We start from the raw sequence: 16,488 nt of genomic DNA, 5'->3' as shown, positions 1-16,488 counted from the left end.
TACTCGAATAAAAAAAAAATAAAGTCAATACTCATCTTTCTGACTGCTTGGCTATATATTGGGGACATGGGCTGGCTATACACTGGGTGCTGGCTAGCTGGCTATATACAGTGGGCCAACTAGCTGGCTATATACTGAGGGCAGGGGGCTGGCTAGCTATATACTGGGGGCAGCAGGCTGGCTAGCTATATAGTGGGGGACTTGGTCTGGAACCAATGCATTTCCCCCCCTAGGCTACTAAAGGGGTTTTCCATCAAAAAAGCAATCTATTGAAATGGGCTTTCTAGGAGGCCAGTCACATAATAAAGTGGAACCTTCCAGGTCCTACTGCACTACATTTCCTGGTATTTCTCCCAAAACCAATGGAAACAATGGGATCACGATAACCGGTTTTGGTCTCCCACGAATTAATTTCCCATGAATTACTTTCTCGTAAGAGTCTACATTAGACAGCACTCGGACAGAGTCATTGATAGTCCTTTGTGCTGGTCAGATGTTTGATCCGATCCTATCTGCAGAAATCGCAGCATGTACTACACTGGTCTGTGCCATGTATTAACTTTGCCTATTGAAGTCAATGCGTAATAAAAAAAGGGCGGCATTTGGATGCCATCCGAGTGTGATTGTCTATTTACATATGCAGAAACAATGAGCAGTAAACAATAGATGTGAATCTGAAACAACTTGGATGACACTGGGACTACAAAAATAGATGGTCGGGCAGTACTAGGACTGAAATCTAATAAAAATTCACTGAACAAAGTCGTATAATTTTACAGTCCTTCGGGGGCAAGCGATGATAGCTAGTGCCTCATCAGGTATAGTAAGACAATCAGGAAAGGGAGGAGCAGAAACTAGTAAGTAAATATTTATTATTAATTTGATTTGATGCAGTATGAAACAAAGATACCTTGAGAATGCTGTAGCTACACTGATGCAGGATCATATCTTGTTTAATGTGCTAAGTGGCTTTGCTGAAAAAACAATTAGAAGCTGGGCGCTTCTCCTCTGACATTAAGTATGGACTGCTCAAGAGAATATGTAATCACTGTGTTGTGCCTGAAGTAATCAATCACTGCACCATTCCCCAGCTGCTGTGTATGAGCGATCCTGCTCCAGCAGGTTAGTCCTCTAGACAGTTCATTAAGCTCCACGTGTAATGTGTTTATGTATGGCAGCCAGCAGCACCCAGCTTTCCCAAGGTCCTGAATATTATAATCGTTTTTTTCAGCAAAACCACTCAGCTAGGGAATTAAACAAGATATGCTTCTGCATCAGTGTAGCTACAGCATTCTCAAGGTATGTTTGCTTCATAATGCATGAAAACAAATTGTAGATTCCTTTTAAGTAAACATTTGCAGCAATCTTAAAGCATAACTGTCATTTAACATCATTTTTTTCTATAGTGTGCTGGAAGATGTGGTTAACATTGTTCTAATATAAATACATTAACAAATTCTGCTTAGTTTGTAAAAAAGAATCAAGCTACTCCCTCCCATAGAGATTTGTATTCCAGACTGTATAGTGTGTGTCTATGGAGGCTACATGAGCTAGAATCCAATCTGCCTGTGTTTGGTTAAACAGCTCTGAGAAGGGAGGATTAATAGGGAGGATTTTTGAAAATATTGCTCATAGCATACTACAACCTGGGAGAAAGCAGAAAGGGCTAGCACTCGCAGCTGTGTAACAAACAGGAGAGGAGAGAGAGACACCTTCAATCTGGTAGGTAAATTTGCCATAGAAACATAGAATTAATATTGTAACTATGGGGCACATTGCAGCCTGTTTCTTTCCAACCATGCTGAATTTTTTAATTACCGGTAAGTATATTAGAAAAAGAAAAAATATATTAGAAAACTTATATAAGAAAAATCATCTGAAATGAAAGTTACTCTTTAACTACTTTCAATAGGTTGTTATCATGCTGCACCGTGTTATCAGATTTTTCTCTGCCTTATGCATGTAAGGAATAAGTAGGGTGCATAGGTTTTGTAGACTGTAACCATAGAGACAGCTCTGGAGGTTTAAATAAAAAAAAAAAATCAATTTGCAATGTTACACTTATGTTTCTATTTTTGATACATTGTAGCAATAAAACAATGGTTGGCAATGTGGTTTAAAGCCAAAATTATGATAACATTCCAGATTTTTTTTAAAAAAAGAATCTAAGTTAAGAAAAATAAGACTGTTATATTAAAATCTATTCAATTAGATGCAAAACTTTTCAAGCTGTATGTTAGGGATGGAAGTAAAATAGCGTTGTCAGGAAACATGTTGATCTTAAATAATTAAGCAAAACATTTCAGCATGAGAAGAATGTCCATCCAGCGCTGGATGCTGTCCTCCCACAATGAGCAGGATCACAATTATGTTTATTGCTTAACATTGCAGTTGGATTTTTGGCAGGAGTCCGTGCAGTCGGTCAGAGCCAAACAAATGACATTCATCATTGCATTTGGAAAACATTATTTGAATGGACTACCATTTGGCACAATCACGATGCCTAATATCGTCTAGATGAAAATGACTGGGAGAATATGAACTTGCTGCCACCGAAGCTACACCATTTTATGTCAACGCAGATGAATAATATGAATAGCCGTCACCTGTAGGTCTTACTTATATAAAAGATACAATGCTCTGCCTAATTCAAAGTATATTTTACTTTGCTGCAAATTACATGCAGTCAAATAGTGCGTCTCCATGGCTGGGCTGTTATACAATAGCAGAGGAACAGATGGCGAATACTATTATTACCATTATTATTATTATTCAATTTACTTTTCAGACAATAATTCCGTGATATTACGCCATGAACCCTGGAACGGTGATAACCCATTTTACTTTGGGTAACTGTAAAAAACAGTATTGATATATTTAACACTAGTGCTATAGCTATAACTCTAGTAATAGTCACTGAATGTTAGCCACAGGCTTGTATGTAGAAACTTCTTACTGCTCCTAGTGTATTAATAGTTAATAATAATTCTTTATTTGTATAGTGCACACAGATTACGCAGCTCTGCACAAAGCATGTCAAATTGGTCCCTGTCCCCATGGGGCTCACAATATAAACAACCTAACAGTATGTTTTGGAGTGTGGGAGGAAACCAGAGGACACCCACGCAAATATGGAGAGAACATACAAACTCTTTGCAGATGTTGCCTAGGGTGGGAATCGAACCCAGGACCCCAAGGTAGGAGTGCTACTCACTCATGAAAGCCGACAGTTTGGGAACCTGGTTATTACACGATGGGTAATACCACACTGCCGGCTATGAAAACAGCGGGGTCCTTCAACATTAAAAACAAGGTAAGGGAAGACTGCAGACAAGGCTCTTACAGCATACCTGTCAAGATTGCAGCACTAACCTTACCTACAGCGTGCATGGACATGGGCCAAACACCTTATACTACTATGTACATATAATTGCTGATATATTGTTGATATTATCAATGATGATTAAATCATTTTCACCCTGTGGTATGGGAAATACTGAATACTGATATACCATACATAAAGCTTGTATGATTTTTTTAGCTGCCCTACAAGAGTTGTATTTGGTGACCTTATAAATGTGTGCTTTCTAAAAAAATAATTAGATTTTGGAAGTCCATTGTAGGAGTAGCTGTTTCAGGAGAGATTTTGATCAAGTTTGTAGATGAAGGTCAAATATTGCATGGCCTCTGTATCAGCAATGAAGAAGCATGAGCTGTGCGTTAAGTATACATTTACATATTTGGGGACACACTGTCTTTACTCTCTGTATTTTAGGACACTTCATGGGTACCATTAAAGTCAAGCATGATAATCCAGGGGCACATACTTATAGATGCAGGTACTGTGACTGTGGTAATCTTCTTATATTTGTTACCCATGGCCTCCTTCCTTCTAAAACCAACTTTTATAATCTATTCTAATGTGCCTGAAAGGCTCTGGTGGGTGTTACCAGAACTCCTCAGTGCTGTAGCTTCACAGGCTGTAGCTTCATTCACAATGAGAAGAATAGGTTCCTGCTGCTGCTAGATTACACAGCTAGATGGAGGTAGGAAAGATCAGGGGGTTGGTTTAGACATGTTCTGCTCATTGTAACAGCCTGTGAATCTACAGCACTGAGGGGCTCTGATAAAGGCCCCCAAAACCCTTCAGGATCATTAGCATAATTTAAAAACTTTATTTTAGAAGTATGAAGGCCACAGCTAACGAATTTAAGAAGATTACCACTTGATCTATGAATATGTGCTCCTGGTTTATCATGCTTGGATTTTGATGGCAGATTTTCCTTAATAACTGAGGAAAACAAAGGAGAAGTAAAGAAGACTTGAGCACCACTCTTTTTTATTGCCTATAGTGATTTACAGAAGGAGCAGAAAGAATTTTTCCTTTTCCTGCCCCTTTGTGATCCCATTCAAAGAAGAGACAGGGGAACACAAAATCCTCCCATGTCCCTCATAGAATATGTTGATAGGAATTTCACAACATCTTACGGAACTGAAGTGTTAACATTTTTTATAATTTTATGTTACCCAATATGTAAACATTTCCAATAATTAGTAAATTCCATATACGGTAAGCTGCACACATTTTTTTTTACAATGTTTCATCCTGTAAGTGTTACAACTAGAGCAGCTGTCACATATTAGAGTATCTCAATTGTAAAATTTTACTTTGTTTTTGACTAAGTATTCTAACAAAATGTCATTATTTTTTATGTCACAAAATTTCAATGATAAAATTGCTATATTACAAAGAGCTAATGATGAAACATTGATAGTGGCTTTTATTGTTTTCTCTATTTACATATACTTATTTCACCTGACAAGTCATTTCATGTATATGGAGGGAGCTCCCAGTGATCTAAGGAGTCGCTCTGATTGTGGACAGTTCTTACATATTCACAGCATCTACACCACAAATGTCTAATTACAACAAATTAAAAAGAGGATGTTGACTTGTACAGACTTATATGTTATTTATTAAATCTAAAATGACATAAAGACTTCAACCTGAATGTGCACGCTCCCTCACATCTAATAGTTGAAAAACAAGGGAATTATTATGTACTGTGCAAACAGTGGTGATACCAGTAACAAAATCATCCAACTTTGGGTGGCATTTGTCATGGTGGCGGGCAGTGTTTCCCTGTGAGAAATCCTTCTTTGAGTTCACTGTGTATCACACTAACTTAAAGGGGTTTTCCCACAAAAGAAAATTCTTACATTTCAATCCCCTAGTGATGTTAGCACAATAAATATAATTTTAACCCGTTACTTTACAATTTTACTCAGTTTTATTGCTGTTTTATCTCCTATCACTCAGTGATGGTCAGTGCATAATCCCAGGGTGGGGGCGAAAACTCTCTAAGCAGACACATTGTAGTTTGCAACTTTTTTCTGTCCTGGCAGGAAGTGAATCAGTGATTGTCTCTGAGCTCCATGCAGGGGGTGTGGCTACAGGCTCAGAGCAGAAAGACAGAAACTCAGCCAGCATGGCAAAATCCAAGAGGGAGGGCCGACGCTAAAGTCAGAAGTTACAGGGTCGTGTCTAGGGGCAACAAAATTGTGTACAGCAGGACTGATAGAGATTGGTTTGAATTATATCTGTGAAATGCTGTATTTTTGTTAATAACAGGGAATAAGAGAATTTGTTATTTTGTTATCCTGAGTACATATAAGAAACTTGTCTTCGTGGGAATACCCCTTTAACAGTGTACATTTTCTAAATGCTCAAATAGGTATTCAAAAGTAAAGGCCATATGCTTACGTTTTCAGAAATTAAAGGGAACCGGTCACCACTTTTTTCACAAATTCAGCTAGTGACAAGTTCCTATAGAGCCCTATTTACACAATGGCACCCAACTTTTACCAAAAAATGTTTTGCCTCACAAACCCAGAAAATTTACTTTGTGTCCAGCGCCCCCTCCTGTTCTCACTCCCTGAGTCCACTCTGACACGCTGCTGGATCTGACTGTATACCAGGTAACGGCAGAAAATTCATTTTAGGTGGTTGTGAGACAAACATTTTTAAGGTAAAATGTGGGAGTCATGGTGGGTGTTAAAGAACATCTACCACCAGGATAAAGGATTGTCACTCAAGCAGACAGACATACTTGTGTGTGCTCTTTCTTGTGTGTGCTCTTTCAGGCTAATTTGCAAAATTTAAAGCCTTTTTTTGTAAAAACTAGGGCAAAAGAAGCTGAAAGAAGTGCAGATCCTGCCAGAGGGGGCACACACCAGTTTGTCTGTGTGCTTGATTTACAATCCTTGATCCTGGAGGTTGATGCGTCTATGGGAACCTGTCATAAGCTGAATTTGTAAAAAAAGGTGTTGACAGGTTCCCTTCAAAACGGTGGCTGCTGATCCTAAGGGCTCATTCCCACAATACTTAAAAAATATGAAAAACGGTGGTATAACCGATTTAGAAAGTACAGTATGTCCTAGCCCAATCTGTTTTTACAGATTACTTATATATTATAGTTCATGAGGATGCCACAGGGATGCAACTCTGCATTGAAAAGCGTGAGAAAACAGTTTTCCCGGCTGAAAACAGTCTCCCTGATGGGCACCTGGCCTTAAGATAAAGGGCAGCACGGTGGCTTAGTGGTGAGCATTAAAGCCTTGCAGCACGGGGGCCTGGGTTCAAGTCCCAGGGTCAACATCTGCAAAGAGTTTGTATGTTCTTTCCCTGTCTGCGTGGGTTTCCTCCCACACTACAAAACATACTGGTAGGGTGATCAGATTGTGAGCCCCATTGGGGACAGGGAATAATTTGGATAGCTCTGTGCAGCGCTGCATAATCTGTGTGGACTATATAAATAAAGAATTATATATTATTTATTGGTCATTAATATGAGATGGTGGTGTTGCTGGTTGAACCAATCAGCTGCTAGAAACAGTAATAACGCTCCAGTAAACCTGCTTATTGGTCACATGGCTTGGTCTACACCAGGGGTAGGGAACCTATGGCTCAGGAGCCAGATGTGGCTCTTTTGATGGCTGCCTTTGGCTCACAGACAAATCTTCATTAAATAGTGATCAGCGCTGTGTCTGTCTAAGATATACATAGCGTTGATCACTTAGTATGACACAGAGGGGCATGTGCCGTGGCTACCTATCTCTTGAGGGTCATGTGCTAAGACTACCTGTCTCTTGGGGGTCCTGTGCTGTGGCTACCTATCTCTTGGGGGTCGGGTGCTGTGGCTGCCTATCTACTCAGGGGCATGTGCTGTGGCTACCTATCTCTTGAAGGTCATGTGCTAAGACTACCTGTCTCTTGGGGGTCCTGTGCTGTGGCTACCTATCTCTTGGGGGTCGGGTGCTGTGGCTGCCTATCTACTCAGGGGCATGTGCTGTGGCTACCTATCTCTTGAGGGTCATGTGCTAAGACTACCTGTCTCTTGGAGGTCCTGTGCTGTGGCTACCTATCTCTTGGGGGTCGGGTGCTGTGGCTGCCTATCTACTCAGGGGCATGTGCTGTGGCTACCTATCTCTTGAGGGTCATGTGCTAAGACTACCTGTCTCTTGGGGGTCCTGTGCTGTGGCTACCTATCTCTTGGGGGTCGGGTGCTGTGGCTGCCTATCTACTCAGGGGCATGTGCTGTGGCTACCTATCTCTTGGGGGTCATGTGCTGGGGCTACCTATCTACTGGGGGGGATGTGCTGTAGCTACCAATTTAGTAAGGGGCATGTGCATATTGCACGGCTCTCAAGGAGTTACATTTTAAAACATGTGGCGTTCATGGCTCTCTCAGCAAAAAAGGTTCCTGACCCCTGGTCTACACTCAATCGACAAGCAAATTGGGCTGAGCTGCCACTGTAAAATGTATAGCTCTCTGCGTGGTGAGCAATAAAGAGACCACTTTAATTTTCCAAATGCTGCAGACTCCTCAAACAACTGATGCTGGTTCTCCTCGATCAGATATAAGATTGATTATAAATATATAAAACATGGAAAACTCCTTTAAATAGGATCCTCCCTGCTCAGCATTAAAAAAGGGTGAAACACATCAGATGCAAATAAAGAGTGTAACTATTTCATACCTATTTCATATACTGCTGTATTTTGTAATATTTTAACATATTAGAGGAAAACCCCTCCAAAAAATGCTATAGGCAACTTTCAGAACACCAGATAGATTTTAATATGAATGATAGTGTTTTATATCTTCTAGCTATAATGCCTTTAGCTATAGTAAGAACTTCTGGAAGGAAGCTCGGTGCCAAAGGCATCTTTATGACAGATTTTGTATGTTAGCAAACTGCTAGTGACTGAGAAGTGATATTCCCAAACTGTCCACCGCTTCAATCCCCCCACCTCTAATTTATTAGGTTGTAGGAGCTTACTATTGGGAGAAGGGATATAAAACCAGCCAGGCTGAACCGGTAACAACAAAGCAAGGAAGCTAGGGGCCTGCTGAGATACTATCAGCCAAAGTCTCACTCCCACAGGGGTGGGGACCCTGGGGGGGACTTGTAGGTGAAGACATAACAAAACACAACAATCACAATGTCAATTCACATGGGTCTGTTCACATTTGTGCTGTACAGATGTACAATCTGCTGCCGTGTATAAATCCACGCCATAAATATTGAAGATTTAGGAGCAGTGTCTTATTTTCTCATTATATTTAGAACGGAACACTCAGTCGTCTTGTTTTTATTTGTTACATTCCGGAATGTGATGTTTGTAGGGGTTAATTCTGATGAGAGGGAGGGTCTGGGGAATAGCATGCTATGGTATGTTTGTAGACAGGATGGGTGTGAAGGCTTTTAGCTATCGCTGCCCCCTCCCAAGGTATGTAATATAGGCATATATATTCGAGAAAAGATTCTGCAGCGTTTGTATTTAGAAAGGCTCCTTTTTTCGAGGCAGAGGCGCAGACAGTAGCTCGTTTCCTGTCCTTCCTTAACCCTTCGCTGCTCAGAACACCCTGTAGTCATACATGAAATGACTGTGCGCTTTGTGATTTAGTATCAATTAGTGGGACCCATTTATGAATTATGACATCATGGATATCGTTTTACATCAGCAAAAATTGCGCCGTTTCATGAGATGGCCACCAAATTCTTTAAAATGACGCAAAGGATTCTGTATTAACGTACAATATCTAGTGTAAGATAAAAAGTATCAAATGAGTCATTTCCATTCTGGGGAGGTTTCTCACAAGGAATAATATGCTCCTTTTATTGGAGATACAGCGCCACTCTTCTTTGTAGACTGTGTCTGGTACTGCAGCTCATCACGATGGCAGTGAATGAAGCTGAGTTGCAATACCAGACGCAGCCTATGATCAATAGTTGGCTGTCCCTGGAATAAAAGCAGAATCATTCTTCTAATATTATGGCCGGCAGCACAAGATCTTTGTTGGTCAGTAAAAAATGCACTGTGTGCTGGCCGGACGCCACAGAGCCAAGGACAGGACTCCGACCATCATAATGATACAGTATAATCCTGGGTGTCCCATCCTCTACACTGTGGTTGGTCTGTGAAACCAGCCAGTGCAGAGTCCATTTTTCACGGACTGATCACGGTTGTGTGCCACCGGCCTAAACCCTTTACTACCACCTCCAAATTCTGCCCATCACCTCCTATTTACATAATCCAGGGGCGGATTAAGACTTCAATGGGCCCTGGGATGTATGAATATTATAGCCCCTACAAGTCTGGAATCACTTCCTACATATGGTACTAGAATCAGCTTCTTGGGGAATGGAGGATGTGTCCCTTCTGCCTGCCTTCAGTCTACTTTTTCAGGACCTTTGGAAGAGCTTCAAAGGTCCTGACGTGGCTCTTGTGTACATGTGTTTTGGAAGCAGGAACAGATGTACATGGATTTTATGGGCGAAATTACTTCTCATTATAAAATTTAGTGGGCAGGTTGGGTGGCCATAGGCTACCGTCTAAACCCCCCTTTATTATAATCCACTACTGACATTACCCATAGATAAATCTATTAGGAACAAACAAGGTATCGCTGTATGGTATCCTCAGGGATCCCCGAAGGACAACACATGGGCTCTAAGAGACATCTTTGTACAATGTAAATCTGCCTTTATCTAAATGGCTAAGATTAGAAAATAAGGTGTGCCCTTCTTAATTTATTACATATCACTCCTCCAAACCAAAGAAGACCCTCCATCAGAACAGAGGTGGCTTGTCACTTCTACACCAGGACCAGGCCGGAGCATCCCGATGTATCTGGCGGCTAGTTTGGGCAGCACGGAGGCTAAGTGGTTGGAATTACTTGCAGTGCTGGGGACCTGGGTTCAAGTCCCAGAATCAACATCTCCAAAGAGTTTGTATGTTCTCTCTGTGTTTGTGTGGGTTTCCTCCGGTTTCCTCCCACACTCCAATACATACTGGTAAGTTGATTAGATTGTGAGCCCCATTGGGGACAGGGACTGATTTGGAAAGCTCTGAACAGCGCTGCGTAATCTGTGTGCGCTATATAAATAAACTATTATTATTAGTTTCAATATGATCCAGTCTCACAGATATTATTCTCAGTACGTGTTTTTATTTTTAAATTAAAATTTTAATTCATTCCAATTAAAAAGCCTTAAAAGGCTCTTGTATTTTAAGTCTTCATCACTGCCTCCCCGTGTCAGGAGGGGGACATCAGAGCTCCTGTATCTGGCAGCACCGGCGTTCATCATTCCCTTGGCTCAAGAGTTTCCAAGTCTATCATCCATGTTTGGTGGATGATATTACCTGTAACACAATCGTGTGAACCTTCAAGAGGTTGGGACGTCTTTTTAATGTGGATCCGCAAAAAAACAGATGACAATACCAATTTGGGTTCCGTAAATCGTAGGCAGCTCCGGTGTGGGAAGTATCGGTCAGCTGCTTCAGCATAGGAAGGATTGGTGGAGTGCACCAGGCTTGTATTCTAGGGGTGTTCTCTGATTGGTGGAGTGTACCACGCTTGTATTCTAGGGGTGTTCTCTGATTGGTGGAGTGTACCACGCTTGTATTCTAGGGGTGTTCGCTGATTGGTGGAGTGTACCACGCTTGTAGTCTAGGGGTGTTCGCTGATTGGTGGAGTGTACCACGTTTGTAGTCTAGGGGTGTTCTCTGATTGGTGGAGTGTACCACGCTTGTATTCTAGGGGTGTTCTCTGTTTGGTGGAGCGTACCAGGCTTGTATTCTAGGGGTGTTCTCTGATTGGTGGAGTGTACCACGCTTGTATTCTAGGGGTGTTCTCTAATTGGTGGAGTGTGGTATTCTAGGGGTGTTCGCTGATTGGTGGAGTGTACCACGCTTGTATTCTAGGGGTGTTCTCTAATTGGTGGAGTGTGGTATTCTAGGGGTGTTCTCTGATTGGTGGAGTGTGGTATTCTAGGGGTGTTCTCTGATTGGTGGAGTGTGGTATTCTAGGGGTGTTCTCTGATTGGTGGAGTGTGGTATTCTAGGAGTGTTCTCTAATTGGTGGAGTGTGGTATTCTAGGGGTGTTCTCTAATTGGTGGAGTGTACCACGCTTGTATTCTAGGGGTGTTCGCTGATTGGTGGAGTGTACCACGCTTGTAGTCTAGGGGTGTTCGCTGATTGGTGGAGTGTACCACGCTTGTATTCTAGGGGTGTTCTCTGATTGGTGGAGTGTACCACGCTTGTATTCTAGGGGTGTTCGCTGATTGGTGGAGTGTACCACGCTTGTAGTCTAGGGGTGTTCGCTGATTGGTGGAGTGTACCACGTTTGTAGTCTAGGGGTGTTCTCTGATTGGTGGAGTGTACCACGCTTGTATTCTAGGGGTGTTCTCTGTTTGGTGGAGCGTACCAGGCTTGTATTCTAGGGGTGTTCTCTGATTGGTGGAGTGTACCACGCTTGTATTCTAGGGGTGTTCTCTAATTGGTGGAGTGTGGTATTCTAGGGGTGTTCTCTGATTGGTGGAGTGTACCACGTTTGTAGTCTAGGGGTGTTCGCTGATTGGTGGAGTGTACGACGCTTGAATTCTTGGGGTGTTCTCTGATTGGTGGAGTGTACCACGCTTGTATTCTAGGGGTGTTCTCTGATTGGTGGAGTGTACCACGCTTGTATTCTAGGGGTGTTCGCTGATTGGTGGAGTGTACCACGCTTGTAGTCTAGGGGTGTTCGCTGATTGGTGGAGTGTACCACGTTTGTAGTCTAGGGGTGTTCTCTGATTGGTGGAGTGTACCACGCTTGTATTCTAGGGGTGTTCTCTGTTTGGTGGAGCGTACCAGGCTTGTATTCTAGGGGTGTTCTCTGATTGGTGGAGTGTACCACGCTTGTATTCTAGGGGTGTTCTCTAATTGGTGGAGTGTGGTATTCTAGGGGTGTTCTCTGATTGGTGGAGTGTACCACGCTTGTATTCTAGGGGTGTTCTCTGATTGGTGGAGTGTACCATGCTTGTATTCTAGGGGTGTTCTCTGATTGGTGGAGTGTACCACGCTTGTATTCTAGGGGTGTTCTCTAATTGGTGGAGTGTGGTATTCTAGGGGTGTTCGCTGATTGGTGGAGTGTACCACGCTTGTATTCTAGGGGTGTTCTCTAATTGGTGGAGTGTGGTATTCTAGGGGTGTTCTCTGATTGGTGGAGTGTGGTATTCTAGGGGTGTTCTCTGATTGGTGGAGTGTGGTATTCTAGGGGTGTTCTCTGATTGGTGGAGTGTGGTATTCTAGGAGTGTTCTCTAATTGGTGGAGTGTGGTATTCTAGGGGTGTTCTCTAATTGGTGGAGTGTGGTATTCTAGGGGTGTTCTCTGATTGGTGGAGTGTACCACGTTTGTAGTCTAGGGGTGTTCGCTGATTGGTGGAGTGTACGACGCTTGAATTCTTGGGGTGTTCTCTGATTGGTGGAGTGTACCACGCTTGTATTCTAGGGGTGTTCTCTGATTGGTGGAGTGTACCACGCTTGTATTCTAGGGGTGTTCTCTGATTGGTGGAGTGTACCACGCTTGTATTCTAGGGGTGTTCTCTGATTGGTGGAGTGTGGTATTCTAGGGGTGTTCTCTAATTGGTGGAGTGTGGTATTCTAGGGGTGTTCTCTAATTGGTGGAGTGTGGTATTCTAGGGGTGTTCTCTGATTGGTGGAGTGTACCACGTTTGTAGTCTAGGGGTGTTCGCTGATTGGTGGAGTGTACGACGCTTGAATTCTTGGGGTGTTCTCTGATTGGTGGAGTGTACCACGCTTGTATTCTAGGGGTGTTCTCTGATTGGTGGAGTGTACCACGCTTGTATTCTAGGGGTGTTCGCTGATTGGTGGAGTGTACCACGCTTGTAGTCTAGGGGTGTTCGCTGATTGGTGGAGTGTACCACGCTTGTATTCTAGGGGTGTTCTCTGATTGGTGGAGTGTACCACGCTTGTATTCTAGGGGTGTTCTCTGATTGATGGAGTGTACCACGCTTGTATCCTAGGGTGTGTAAAGTACATTCTCCTAACCTCCAGTCTCAGTCACTATGAAGCAGTTGTAAAGAGCGTCTCCCCCCCTGGAGCACCCCGCCAGTCCTGCAGTACACGGGCCTCCCGTTCATGTGAGAGGACATGGTGTAATGCTGCCCTCCCCCAGTGGTGGCGCTGTGCTGTACAGTACAGGGGTGTGCTGTGTGAGCGGCTCAGGTTCCCGGCCGCCCCCTCCTGTGCTCTGCCTCCTGTGCGCTGGCTCCGGGCGGCGGCGGGCGGCTGCGCCATACACGGAACAGCCAGTTGTTTAAAAATCCTTCTCGAACGGTTTCAAATCCCCCCTGCTCCCCCCTCCCGGCTCCAGGAGAAGGAGGAGGGGGAGGAGGGGGGAGGAGGCAGCAGCCAGTGCGCGCCGCTCCGAGCCCGTCCTGCTGGGGAGGAGGAGGAGGAGGGGGAGGGGGAACGGATTGTCAATCACACCGGTCTCCATAGCGAATGGGCGGGGCCAGCTGCCGGGCGGGCCTATCAGGGTGGGCGCTGCTGGTGTCGCCATGGTGACGGGGTTGTTCCCGGGGAGGCTGTGATCGGTTGACAGGTGTGTGACAATCGGAGCTTTCTGCAAGCATGTACGCCAAAGGCAAGAGTAACAGCGTGCCGTCCGACAGCCAGGCCCGGGAGAAGTAAGTGCGCGCCGCCCGGGGGGAGGAGGGGGCGCCGGGGATGTGCCCGGGCCGCTGCAGCCCGGCGTCTGTCTGTGTGTGTGAGGATGACGGCCGATCATGTCGCGCCCACAACAACTTTTGTTGCAGAAAGAAATGTAGAATTGTCCTGACAATCTGTAATGTGTCTATCACCCGGAGTGTTGTGTCCTCTCACACCCGACATCTCCGGCAACACTGCAAACTTTATCACCGGGGCTCTGGGACCGACACGTCTGCACTCAGCCTTACCGGGAGCTGGAGGGTCCTGAGCACTGGGAGAGGGGAGCTGGGGGTCCTGAGCACTGGGAGAGGGGAGCTGGAGGGTCCTGAGCACTGGGAGAGGGGAGCTGGAGGGTCCTGAGCACTGGGAGAGGGGAGCTGGAGGGTCCTGAGCACTGGGAGAGGGGAGCTGGAGGGTCCTGAGCACTGGGAGAGGGGAGCTGGAGGGTCCTGAGCACTGGGAGAGGGGAGCTGGAGGGTCCTGAGCACTGGGAGAGGGGAGCTGGAGGGTCCTGAGCACTGGGAGAGGGGAGCTGGAGGGTCCTGAGCACTGGGTGAGGGGAGCTGGAGGGTCCTGAGCACTGGGTGAGGGGAGCTGGAGGGTCCTGAGCACTGGGTGAGGGGAGCTGGAGGGTCCTGAGCACTGGGTGAGGGGAGCTGGAGGGTCCTGAGCACTGGGTGAGGGGAGCTGGAGGGTCCTGAGCACTGGGTGAGGGGAGCTGGAGGGTCCTGAGCACTGGGTGAGGGGAGCTGGAGGGTCCTGAGCACTGGGTGAGGGGAGCTGGAGGGTCCTGAGCACTGGGTGAGGGGAGCTGGAGGGTCCTGAGCACTGGGTGAGGGGAGCTGGAGGGTCCTGAGCACTGGGTGAGGGGAGCTGGAGGGTCCTGAGCACTGGGTGAGGGGAGCTGGAGGGTCCTGAGCACTGGGTGAGGGGAGCTGGAGGGTCCTGAGCACTGGGTGAGGGGAGCTGGAGGGTCCTGAGCACTGGGTGAGGGGAGCTGGAGGGTCCTGAGCACTGGGTGAGGGGAGCTGGAGGGTCCTGAGCACTGGGTGAGGGGAGCTGGAGGGTCCTGAGCACTGGGTGAGGGGAGCTGGAGGGTCCTGAGCACTGGGTGAGGGGAGCTGGAGGGTCCTGAGCACTGGGTGAGGGGAGCTGGAGGGTCCTGAGCACTGGGTGAGGGGAGCTGGAGGGTCCTGAGCACTGGGTGAGGGGAGCTGGAGGGTCCTGAGCACTGGGTGAGGGGAGCTGGAGGGTCCTGAGCACTGGGTGAGGGGAGCTGGAGGGTCCTGAGCACTGGGTGAGGGGAGCTGGAGGGTCCTGAGCACTGGGTGAGGGGAGCTGGAGGGTCCTGAGCACTGGGTGAGGGGAGCTGGAGGGTCCTGAGCACTGGGTGAGGGGAGCTGGAGGGTCCTGAGCACTGGGTGAGGGGAGCTGGAGGGTCCTGAGGACTGGGTGAGGGGAGCTGGAGGGTCCTGAGGACTGGGTGAGGGGAGCTGGAGGGTCCTGGGGACTGGCAGAGGGGAGCTGGAGGGTCCTGGGGACTGGCAGAGGGGAGCTGGAGGGTCCTGGGGACTGGCAGAGGGGAGCTGGAGGGTCCTGGGGACTGGCAGAGGGGAGCTGGAGGGTCCTGGGGACTGGCAGAGGGGAGCTGGAGGGTCCTGGGGACTGGCAGAGGGGAGCTGGAGGGTCCTGGGGACTGGCAGAGGGGAGCTGGAGGGTCCTGGGGACTGGCAGAGGGGAGCTGGGGGGTCCTGGGGACTGGCAGAGGGGAGCTGGGGGGAACTGGAGAGAGTTCATGCACCAGCTCTACAGTTTCCACATAGGTAGAGACTGGTGTAAATATAGAAATGCTGTTAGTGGCTGATTACAGAGGACAATAGAGCCTGGGTGGCAGTACCAGCATTGATGCCCTGTACAGGTTGGCACATCTGTGTGGATTGTACAAGGAGCTTCTTTTCTGCTGTTACTTGTAGTTTTCTTTTGACTCCTTTTTATGCCTAGTCCATGCGAGCTCCTGCAGTATGTAAACAATCATCCACATGCTGAAGGCATCATCCATGGAGCACAGAGCAGACCCCAGCATGTGCCCTGCCATAGCTGGAAACCATCAGCAAGTACACATCGGCCAGGCTCACTGCTCCTGTATGTGTCAGTAAATATTTCTATCCCCATGAAATGGCAACGCTAGAGCATCTTCTCCGATAATAATGTCTCCTGCTGTTTCCCTGTTATCCCTTCTAGACATCTATAAATGAATGATATTGACCAATCACTACTGTATGTGTAGGGATACGCCCTTTTGACTGGTTAATTAGGAACTCCCACTTGTCAATTGAATCATTAAGTTTCTAGTAGGAATAACAGAGGAATGAGACAACATAGTTACATGAAAATATGCTACAAAATTGTAACTTTGTACAGAATAGCA

At 46.1% G+C, this 16,488-nt stretch overlaps 1 protein-coding gene across 3 annotated transcripts in view; it reads left to right on the top strand.

The window, feature by feature from the left end:
- Positions 1-13,879: 13,879 nt before the first annotated feature.
- Positions 13,880-16,488, top strand: part of SSBP2 (single stranded DNA binding protein 2) — a 115,389-nt gene continuing 112,780 nt past the window's right edge. For 2 of the 3 annotated variants that reach the window (XM_072139245.1, XM_072139236.1), the window contains exon 1: positions 13,880-14,038. In XM_072139245.1, the coding sequence (XP_071995346.1) occupies positions 13,983-14,038 (56 nt within the window). In that variant the 5' untranslated portion in view covers positions 13,880-13,982. The remainder of the gene's footprint in view (positions 14,039-16,488) is intronic. The other variant, XM_072139253.1, reaches the window with a different exon arrangement.

This window comes from Engystomops pustulosus, chromosome 1, assembly GCF_040894005.1.
Source record: "Engystomops pustulosus chromosome 1, aEngPut4.maternal, whole genome shotgun sequence".
NCBI lineage: Eukaryota > Metazoa > Chordata > Amphibia > Anura > Leptodactylidae > Engystomops > Engystomops pustulosus.
The sequence above is the reverse complement of the archived record's forward strand: the minus strand, read 5'-3'. Positions and strand labels throughout refer to the sequence as shown.